Source organism: Echinops telfairi, unplaced genomic scaffold (genome assembly GCF_000313985.2).
Source record: "Echinops telfairi isolate 266 unplaced genomic scaffold, ASM31398v2 ScPeMD7_443;HRSCAF=831, whole genome shotgun sequence".
NCBI lineage: Eukaryota > Metazoa > Chordata > Mammalia > Afrosoricida > Tenrecidae > Echinops > Echinops telfairi.
The window spans coordinates 17,004,069-17,015,072 of record NW_022104341.1 but is presented as its reverse complement, the minus strand read 5'-3'; the positions used below and the strand labels follow the sequence as shown (position 1 = coordinate 17,015,072).

The 11,004-nt window shown below is 42.3% G+C and overlaps 1 protein-coding gene and 1 pseudogene across 1 annotated transcript in view; one reads left to right on the top strand and one right to left on the bottom strand.

Moving 5' to 3' along the window:
* Nucleotides 1–11,004, bottom strand: part of DBT (dihydrolipoamide branched chain transacylase E2) — a 60,292-nt gene that overhangs the window by 18,396 nt on the left and 30,892 nt on the right. Inside the window, exons 4-6 of the mRNA XM_045292028.1 lie at nt 5,546–5,777; nt 2,797–3,037; nt 1,918–1,981 (exon numbers count right to left, since the gene is read on the bottom strand). Of these exons, the coding sequence (XP_045147963.1) occupies nt 1,918–1,981; nt 2,797–3,037; nt 5,546–5,777 (537 nt within the window). The remainder of the gene's footprint in view (nt 1–1,917; nt 1,982–2,796; nt 3,038–5,545; nt 5,778–11,004) is intronic.
* The window catches only part of LOC105978258, a 7,367-nt pseudogene continuing 5,562 nt past the window's right edge, over nt 9,200–11,004 (top strand).

Here is an 11,004-nt window from a genome sequence, read left to right as displayed (position 1 = left end):
TGCTATAATTAAAAATGAACATCCCTGGCCTGTAATATTTAAAATAATCAACATGTAAAAGTAACCTCCAAATTATGTTTTTTCCAGGTGACTCTTTAGGAAAATGAATACAAAACTTCAAAACTAATCTTGCAGAGGCATAGAAATGTGAGTCTCTTACTCCAAGTTTCTGATCACTTTTTTCTACATAAAAAACAGTAGGTCATACCTTTCCATTCTAGACTAGCCACTGGGGGAGGCAATTTATGATGCTTCAGGTGAGATTTATATCACAAATTCATTTTCTAATCAATAATTCAATCACAAATTGTTCCACGACATTGGTTACAACCTCCACACTGTGACAGCATTCTCTCGGCCTCCCTGGGTTCCTGAGCTGTCTGTCTGGTCTTCCTGTCTCTCCTGGTCTTCTCGTCTTTGGTTTTGGACAAATGTTGCCCTCTTGGTCTCCTGCGGTTGATTGTTCTATAGGCATTCTTCGTGGATGCGTTGTTTATTTGATAGGCTGATTATTTGGCTGAAAAATGGTTTCCAGGAGTGTCTTTGGTTTCAAGTTAGGTTTCCTCAGGGCTGTAATCTTGGGCTTTCCTCCATCTCTTTGTCTTTTCTTTATTTGAACTTTTCTGACCCTTGTGACCCAATCTAACCAGGGCCTTCTCTTTGGTCCCAGTTGGAGGTGCTCCCTGTGGATCACTAGTCTTTGGAGCTGGTTGCTTCCTTAAGTCTGGTTTTCCTTTGCTCCAGCAGCGAAGAGGCCCTGTGGTACTTCTTTGTTATTTATGTAATTTTGGCTTATTGTACCACTTATTTTCAGAATAATTTTCAGTTTCAGAAGGACAATATCCTAAACTTAAATTGTGTCTAATGCTGAGATTTAGTTCTATCTAAATAAAAACAGACACCTAAGTGGGATCATGTCCTTGTACATCATAGTGTACATTCATTCATCAGGTTAAAACCTTTACATTAGTGCTTTTCAAAGGATGACGTCAAGATAAAAGACTGAGTTTATCATTCAAACGTACCCTAGGAATTTAAAGAAACACATTTTGGGTACTTGCAAATAAATGTAAATACCATTGTCTTTTCATTTTAAATGTAATTCAAAAATATGTAAGATGTAAGAGAAGAGTAAGTGATTTATGGTAATAAAACACTAGTTCTTATAGACATCTTTTGAAAGTGAAAGAGGAAAACAACATTTTTATATGTACTATTTTATATAATTTTTAAAGACCAAAACCAAAGCAAACAAAAAGCCCATGGCCACTGAATCTATTCTGATTCACAGCAACCCTATCCTGGGTTCCCAGGCCGTGACTCTTTGGGGAGCAGATGGCCTCCTCGATTCCCAGAGGAGCAGCTATGGGTTTGATCCCCGACTTGGTGTTCTGCAGTCCAGTGCCTCAACAGCACCACCAGAGTGCGTACCGACCAAACAGAAAACCACGAGTCAATGGCTTAGACCATTCAAAATACAAAAAAAACCAACCATGAAATTATTATTACATTGAATGTCCTTAACGTAATGTTCCATATTATTTTTATTCTCTATTATGTTAATGATCGCCACATTAGAACACACTTAATAGCTACAGTAATTTTCATAACGGTTTAGATCTTTTCTGATTTTGAACACTGACTCTTCTTCTGATTTTTGTTTATAAAAAACACAGGACAAAATGCACCCTAGATTACTCTCTAGTGTCATGCTGCCTGGCTGTGAGGAACAAACATTTCCATGGCTCTGGCTACAGCTTTCCAAAATGTAAATGTTTGGTTGACTTCTACTGTAATGTAAATACCCCAAATAGACAAAATTATATATGTTAATGGGACATAGCAGAAAGAGCTCAGGCTTTGTTTCAATTTCTAGTTCAGCTGCTTACTTGGTATTATTAGGCGCCTTTCAATCACCTTGCCCTTTCTCATCTCTAAAATAGGCATAATACAAACCACCCTGTAGTTTTGTGTCTGGTATCTAAGTGTTAAAATAATAGAGACGATGATTGCCAAAGCAATAAATCACAACGGAAAGTGAGTTTGGGAATGATGTAGACCCACTTCTAGAATACTGACCCCTTATTAGGGGTCACACTTATTAGCTGTGTGATCCTTGGATCAGTTATTTACAGGACTTGGAACTGGTGCCTTCCAGCTCAACCCCCTACTAAGAATTTGCATCTCCACCCCAGGTACCATGAATCAGCATCGAGTCAATTCCAATTCATTGCAACCCTATAGGACAGGCGAGAACAGCTCCTTTCTCCCGAGGAGTAGCTCGTGGTTGCCAACTGCCGAACTTGTGGTTTGTAGCCCAAAGCATTATCACTATGCCACCAAGACTCCAAATCAGAATCAGAATCTAAATTTAATTTAAAAAACCAAACCCCTCAAAAACAATGAATTGATTCCAATTCATAGCAACTCTATAGGACAGAGTTGAACACCCTTTGTGGTTTTCCGAGACTACATACTTCACACAGGAACAGAAACTAAATAACCTGTTACATAATTAGTCACAAATACAGTCCTCAAGTCCTTTTGGCCCTAGACACGAGTATTGTCCAACACAGGTTTCCTATCTAGCAGGTAGGCCCGGCCACCACTATGCTGAGCCACTAAGTCTGTTGTAACTTGTAGCTTCCTGTCACATCTGTGGTCCTCCTCTCCTGCTTTGTTTTTCCGGGCAGTCATTAAAATCTTCTGCCACTGCCATAGCTACTGCTACTGCTGGAACCACCACAGCCACCTTGGTTTCATGGTGTGGAAAAGTATTGACCTCCACCACCATACGGGCCAGGGCTTCTGCGCCAAAATCTTAAGATTGATTCTTGTTACTGCTAAAATCTTTGTTGCTTCTGCCACCTCCAAGTTCCCGCCATAGCCAAAGTTGTCATTGCCACCAAAATCACCTCCGGGGACATCACCCAAGTTTTCAGAAGCACTTGGAGCTCTTTGGCCGGGAGAGGCACCTCTCTTGCTTTGGCTGGGCTTTCCTTCCTTCACAGGTGTGGTCACTCGCACCATGGCGTTGCTGAAAGACAACCGTATCTACAGGCCTGGTCACAAAAAGTTACAGAAGCAAAGCCCCTCCTCTTGCCTTCTGTGTCATGATTTCAATTACTTCGTTTTCCCATATTGCTCAAAATAATCTCTTCAGTGGGGTCTTTAGTGTCTTCGATGCCACCAACAAAGCTCTTCTTCACAGTTAATTGGGCACCTGGTCTTTGAGTCCCTCGTGAGACGGTTCTTGTTCCACAGCTCCTCCAGATACCCACCTTGTGTGGCCTTGCAGGATGGCTGCATCCACCTTCTCCCCAGTGGAGTAGGTGGCACCCCCAAAGTCTGTGGAGTGCATGGTGTGTAGAACTCTCGTCACCGCCCAGTGCACGAGGATCCCCGTTGCTCCAAATGGCTCTGCAGACTCTCCTCTGTTATTTAAAAGCCCGACCCTTGAGTGAAGCCTCCCCAGCTGTTTGGGCTCCTTAGGAGCCTCCAGCTTAGACGGGGTGCAATGGCGGCGAGGGTTGGATTAGAAAAGAAAAAAAAAACCCTTCACGCGCTTCCTCCATGGCATCCACAAGCAAAAAAAAGCTATAAAGCTTTACAGGAGTAGAAAAGTTCATCTTTTTCGTGTGGAATGGCTAGTGGCTTTGAATTACTGAGCTTGCAGCAATTAGCAGCCTAACATGTAACTTACTACATCACCAAGGCCTCTAAGATCCCCCAGGCAGCTACCAAAATCACTGTGGGTGTCTCGTGAAAATGTAGGTTCTACAGCCATCTCAGATACAATTAGTGGTTTCTCCCTGTAATTCAAAGACTGAATGAATGAAACAAAATACTCAAAGAAATGAGTCCAGAAGTCTGCCACAGCCTCCTCTAGCCTGACAGCCAAAAAACTGGATAGTGCCTGGCTACCATAATGGGCCACTTTGACCGAAGGCAGAGTAGAAGGAATAGTTAGAATGGAAGGAAAACTGTACAACAAAACCCAAGTTCGTAAAAAGAAGACCGGACTTACTGGAATGATCGAGACTGGAGAAATTCCCAAAACGATCACCTTAACACACCTTTTCAAATTGGAACTGAAGCCACTCCCTGAGGTGACCTTTCAGCCAAATAACAGGTTGGCCTATAAAATACACAGTAACACCTACAAGAAATGTGCTTGAGACGGCTTACTACAGGAAACAAAAAGGGCTCCATTTGCCACAAAGCAAAAGGCAGAGATGAGATGACAAGCAGGGACCGAGCACCTGGAGGTGTGGAAGCGTGGAAGGCAGAGTGGGGACATCATGCGGTGGTTCCCACCCACGGTCCTAGAACACTTTACAAAGCAAGCACTCAAGGGGAAACTGCCCTGCTGCTTTGCATCCTTTCTCCTAGAGCACAGTAAGATGTTTTTAAAAGTGTAGATTCAGTTTGAGTATATGGGGTAGAAAGCAAATTCTCAGCAGTGGGTCAAACTAGAAGGAGTCAGTGTGAAGCCCTTGGCCAATTTCAGCTTCCTCAACATGAGGCTGCTATTCACTCCTTGCCTCACTGCCACTGGGTCCACTCTGACTCAGAGCGGCCCTATGGGATACAGTAGATATAACAGAAATGCTCCTAAGTGTTTCTAGGACTGTAAGTCTTTACAGGAGCAAACAGTCCCATCTTTCTCTCACAGAGCAGTTGGTGGGTTTGAACTGTCGACCCTGGTTAACAACCCAGTGCTTAGCCCATGCCACCAGGGCTCCTTCGTGAAAACCCAGTGAATAATATGTCAATACTTACCATAGAGCTACCTTGCCTGGGAGGTTGTGGTCTCGACCTCCGTGCGCCCCTGACTGACTGAGAGGGGCAAACACACTTCGACACACTGTGCTGCTTCATGGCAACATATTCCGGGGCACTCTCCATTCCCTCCCCTCGGATCAGCTCCTTGAGCCTTATCCTTGTTTTGCCATACACATTCCTTGTGTTCCCTTCGTCACTCCCATATCAAGTTTGCACATTTTCAATAAGTCAGTCGCATATATTCACACTCCTATCTCAAGCTTTGTTTCCAGGACACCAAACCTCAGAAACTCAAAATCCCAACTCACTGATACCAGTTCATTCCGACTCATAGTGGCACTACAGGACAGGGTAGAACTGCCCATGTGGGTTTCCGACTTTAAATCTTTCTTTCTAGGAGAAACCTCAGTGTTCTCCTGCAAAGTGACTGCTGGGTTTGAACCGCTGACCTTGTGGTTAGCAGCTCAATGCGGAGTCCACTACTCCACCAGGGCTCTTAACATCAGACATTGATGCTCAATAAATGGGAGCTCTTACTGTCACTGGGAGAAAGACAGGGCTTTCTACTCCCGTAAACTGCTACAGTCTTAGAAACTCACAGGGGCAGATCTACCCTGCCCCGAAGGGTCACGATGGCAGTGAGTGGCTACCATCATGTTCTCAGAATAATAAAACCACATGCTTAATTATCGTAATACATTCACAATTCTCATGCACACTTCTATGTGACTATCACTTTTACATCACATAGTTTCTGGTTTACTTTCTCTGCAACTTGAATATTTCCATCATGGGATGACTGGCTAAATTCTGCGACAGGACTTCATACTTTACAAGCCACCCCACACTTAGAGCATTAGGAGGCTGTACATTGTTCTCCATCGCAAGGCGGCGGACGGCAGGTGTTGCCAGTGTTTTCTGGCCTCTTATCTCTTGGTGTGTGTGTTCATCATGGGACACAGCGGGAGTTTCAACAACATCTTCTTCTGAATCTGGTAACAAGAAAAAACTTTATGTTAGCTGGAAACATTAAAGGAAATCATTGGAAAAGGCTAATGACATAAATCTGAGTAAACAAGCTTGTAGTCAAAATGCAAAAGCAGTAAGTGGGCTACTTCGGGATGGGAAAACACGATTATCCCTAGTGGGAGTGGGGCTTTGGGGCTGAGGGGACAGTGCTATAACTAACAGGCTAGAAATGAAGGCCACTGCATTCTTAGAGGATAACGTTATTGCCTGATACCGAAACCTGACACTGGTTAATGATTATTATTACCTGGTGGGAGTTTTTTCTGTTCATTTGTGTTAAAATCATGTAGCAGCTACAAGTTAAAAAGAGAGAACGTTTCTTTCATAAACTTTAAAACACATTGCATATTAAACACTTCCTAATGCATTTCCCTTATTGACATCCATATATTTAATAAGAAGCGAATGTGAAATAAATGACATGAAAGATTCAATTAAATGCTGTGGCAATCTGAAACACTTTTCAAAGACGATACTGCACCTAACATTTTTCTGTTTTGAATACTACTTAAGGACAGAAATGGAAGACTACATTTTCCAGGATAAAGCTAATTTGTTTGCTATACAAATGCTAGAGAATTTATACATAATAAGCTATGAGCATGTATTTTTGTAAACAAAACTAATTGTGCTTGACTGTCAGGAAGACAACGCTGAATAGCAGAATCTCTGTGAAGAATGGTAACTAGAGAAAATGTCCCCAAATCTACAGGCAACTCCGTTTACCTTGGCATTCAGTCCTAAGAAAATAACATTGTTTCACTCTGCAACTATGAAAAAACAGTTCATTCATTCCTCATTAGGCAATAAATCAGCCGAAGGAAACTTTCAAAATTCCCGAGGGGGAAGGTATTAAAAAGAGAACCAAAAAACAGTTGGTATCAAGCAACTACTACATGTCAAACATTATGTTTCATAAGCAAATCTTAATCTTCATTCCAACTGTGTAAAATAAGTATCAACCCTATTTTACAGATCAGGAAAGTGTCGCTTGAAAGATAAAGGGAGTTGCCCAATGCCATACACGTAAACTGGGGCTAGGACTGACTCAGGTCTATGTTCTTTCCACTAGTTCATAGCCTTAGTACACTTTGTTTTTGGTCAAATTAGAGAATATAAGTCCCATGGTTTAATGTGGACCAATTCTTTTTGGTACAGTGACTGTGTATTCCTCCCATCTTCTTTTGATTCTTCCTGTATCATCCAACATTTTGTCCATAGAATCCTCCAATATGGAAACACAAGGCATGGATTTTTCTTTCAGCCTGATTATGGTGGGTATGGTCTTCCTTTCTGGCTGTCTAACTCCAGGTAGTGGCACAGTTCATTAGAATACTTCACTTTGTCTTTGCAAGTTGCCCTTTGAAAATTTTCTCTTCGGTTCTTTTACTTCATCATTTCTCCCATTTGCTTTACCTTCTTTATATTCAAGAGCAAGTTTCGGGGTCTCTTTTGACATCTACTTTGATCTTTTATTTGATTGACGGATCTTTTCTTTCCTGTCTTGTTCATGACCTTTTGCTTTCTTCATGTATGATATTCCAGATGCCATCCACAACTTGTGAGGCTCTCTGTCATTAGTGTTCAATGTGTCAAATCTGTTCTTGAGATGTTCTCTGAATTCAGGTGGGGTAGACTCAAGGCTGTATTTTGATGCTCTTGGCCATTTCAGGAGCTAGTCTATGACCAGGAACCCATCATTTCAAAGGAAGAACTCTAGCCCACACAGAAGGAATAGTGAAAAACGAGGCTCCAGGAATTAATAAAATGCCATTCAAAATGTTTCAACACGCTGATGAAGCACTGGAAGCACTCATTTCGAAGACGGCTACCTGGCCAGCCAATCAGAAGAAATATATTATTTGTATTCACTCCAAAGTAAGGTAAACCAACAGGATGCACAGTTTATCAAAAATATATAATTAATATCACATGCAAGTAAATTCTGCTGAAGATAATTTAAAAATGCCTGCAGGAATCTATCAACAGGGACCTGCCATAAATTCAGGCTGGATTCAGAAGAGGACATTCAACAAGAGATATCACTGTTGACATCAGATGGGTTTGCGCTGAAAACACACAAAAGCAGAAAGATGTTTACTTGGGTTTTATCGACTATGCAAAGACATTTGACCACGTGGATCATAACAAACTATGGATAACATGATGAAGAATGGGAATTCCAGAACACTCCATTGTGCTCATTCAGAACCTGTACACAGATCAGGAGGCAGTCGTTTTAACAGCACAAGGGAATACTGCGGAGGTTACAATAACAAAAGGTGTGTGTCAGGGTTGTATCCTTTCACTATACTTTTTAAGAGCTATATGCTGTGGGAGGAAAACAGAACAAAATTCACAAGCTTCAAAAAACGACCACATTAAGTCAGGTGGAACCCCTAAGGCTCTTTGATACTCTTCAAACTTGGAAGGGAACCTACCCCCAAGGATCCCCTTTGGGTTAAACAACACATAGGCCCTAACACCAGGGAGGGATGTGCTCTTCAGACCAATCCCCACACAGGACCTAAAGGGCATTTGCCCCCATTCTCAGAAGGCAGAAAGGGGCAGGTAAGAATGAATGGAAGCGGAGCCATGAAAGTAGAAAGAGTGTTGTAGCCTTTGAAAGGGCTGCAGTTAATGTAATGAAACAAAATGGGTAAAAGTTGTTGAATGGAAAACTAATGTGTTCTATAAGCTTTTATACAAACCACATTTAACAAAAGCAAAAACAAGCTCTTTCTTCACAGACTGCACAAATATAAGGACCATTGCCTATCCATTTGGTCATAAATTTAGAATTAACGACACTCAAACTGAAGAAATTTCACTGCATTTTCTCATGCACTTTTAGTAACTGATAATTCAATTAACTCAATCTACCATTAGCTGTACAAAATTAAGTTATAGCCACCATATATTGAGCCAAGGCATTATGCTAATTTATGTTACCATCATTAAACAATATTACATTGTTAGAGAATTGTTAGGTCAAAGAGCTTTTGACTCTATACCACTGTGTCAATCCTGGTACACATTTGATGTGCTGTGCAGTGCCCTGCATTGTTGGTACAGAATTCTGGGTAAGCCCAGTGTTGGGAGATCCACTCCCAGAGTTCTGCTACCCAAGGCTCTCGGAAGGGAGTTTTCAGTTTCACACAGTGATCAGGAGTAGGATGGGATTTAGAATGAAAGAGTTGAAAGAATGCAGGGCGGCCCAAAAGGAGTAACCTCAAACAAGAGCCCCACGGACCCAGGCAGCTGCACAGGAGTGAACGGGGAGTTCCCCCAACATCGTGGCTCACCTCCTGATGAAACTTCTGTGTGGGAACAGTGAAGCCTAGAGCTACAGGGACATCCGGGGTGTGCTTATAAGAACCGCAAAATGGAGGTATACCTCAACCAACAGCAGGAGATGAAAGAGAGAGAAAATCTTTAAAACCATCTATGAAAGAGGGCTGCTTCTCAGGACCCCCAAATAGAGATGTGGGTAAAGAAACAGAGGAAATACAAACATTTTAGAATAGCCCAAGAGATCTACCATTTTATCCAACAGGGAAGCAATCACACAGTCTCCCAATTCAGAATTGAAAGAGAAGAAAAGGAAAATGGAGGATGCTGCTGAGCTTGATTTAACAAACCAAAAACAGGAGACAGAGGAGTCTGAAGAATGTGGCATCGAGGCTCCAGCAGAATCAGAAATGAGAGTGGGAACACGGGAGGAAGAGGAAGAGGAAGGCTGACGAAGAGGATAGTAAAGTGCCCAGCCTGCCCTGGGGCTGACCAGTGCATGTGAAAATACTTCATTTACTTCTCTAGCTAATCTTGTCCATGAAAACACTCTGAGGGCGATTAAAGAAATGGGCTTTACAGACACGATTGAGGCTGAACATAAAAGGATCAGACCACTTCTAGAAGGCAGGGATCTTGTAGTACCTGCAAAACAAGCAGTCATAAAATCCTTGAATTTTTCTCCCCTGTAGTGGAACTCCCTGTTAACATTAATGCCCAGGAATGGGACAGAAATTCTTAGCCCCCCCACCCGCAGACATATGGTGTACTGAAGGAGCTAAGGACACACGTTCACAGGCACGGGCTGATTGTGGGGGGGCAGTCACAGATCAGGATCAATATCATTATAGCCACACCAGGCAGCCTACCGGCCCATATGCAGAATACCCCACAGCTCATGTATAAAAACCTACAGTGCCTGGTTGTTGATGAAGCTGGTCGTGTCTTAAATGTTGGATTTGAAGAGGAGTTAAGGCAAATTATGAAACTTCTAATATGCTGACAGGCCATGCTTTTTCCCATCAAACTCAAAAAGGTGAAGACCTGGCAAGGATTTCTCTGAAAAAGGCGCCCTTGTGTGTTGATGTTGGTGACTTTAAAGCCAGTGCCACCGCGTATGGTCTTGAGCGCCCCTCCCTCTGTAAAAGGATTCCTTCTGCTCTTTACACTCAAGACCCCAAAGAAGAAACGAAGGGTGTTCTTTTCATCCTGGAAGTCTAGACGACATTGATTTGCCTGCCTTGGCCATTCATGGAACACAAACAAAATAAGCAAGCAACCACATTTTTTCTATTCTGCAATGCACACTCGGGGATAGTGTTGTGTACAGAAGTGGCAGCTCAAGGACTGGATATTCCCCAAGTCCACTGAAGTGGCCAGGACCACCCTCCAGATGACCCTAAGGAGTATATTCTTCGTGTGCGTAGAACAGCCGGTTTAAATGGAAGACAGCATGCCTAGCTCCCTTTTCATCCAGAAGGATTGTGTTTCCTGCGTTACTGAAGCAGTCCAAGGCTCCACTAAGTGAATTTGCGTTTTCTTGGTCCAACATTTCCAATATTCAGTCTCAGTTTGAAACGCTTATGGAAAAGAACTGCTTCCTTCATAAATTAGCTCAGGAAGCATGTAAGTTATATATTCAAGCATATGATTCTCACTCTCTGAAACAAATCTTTAATGTTAATCATTTACATTTACCTGAAGTGACCCTGTCACTTGGTTTCAAGGTGACTTCTTTTGTTGATCTGAGTGTGAACCACAATGAAGGCAAACATACAAGGAGGGGAAGAGGTGGTGGATTTGGCAACCAGAAAACCCAAAAGGTTGAAAGTTCCAAGACGTTTAAGAATATTAGCAAGGACAACAAAAAAGTGGGTGAAGGGAGACATCGGACAGTGT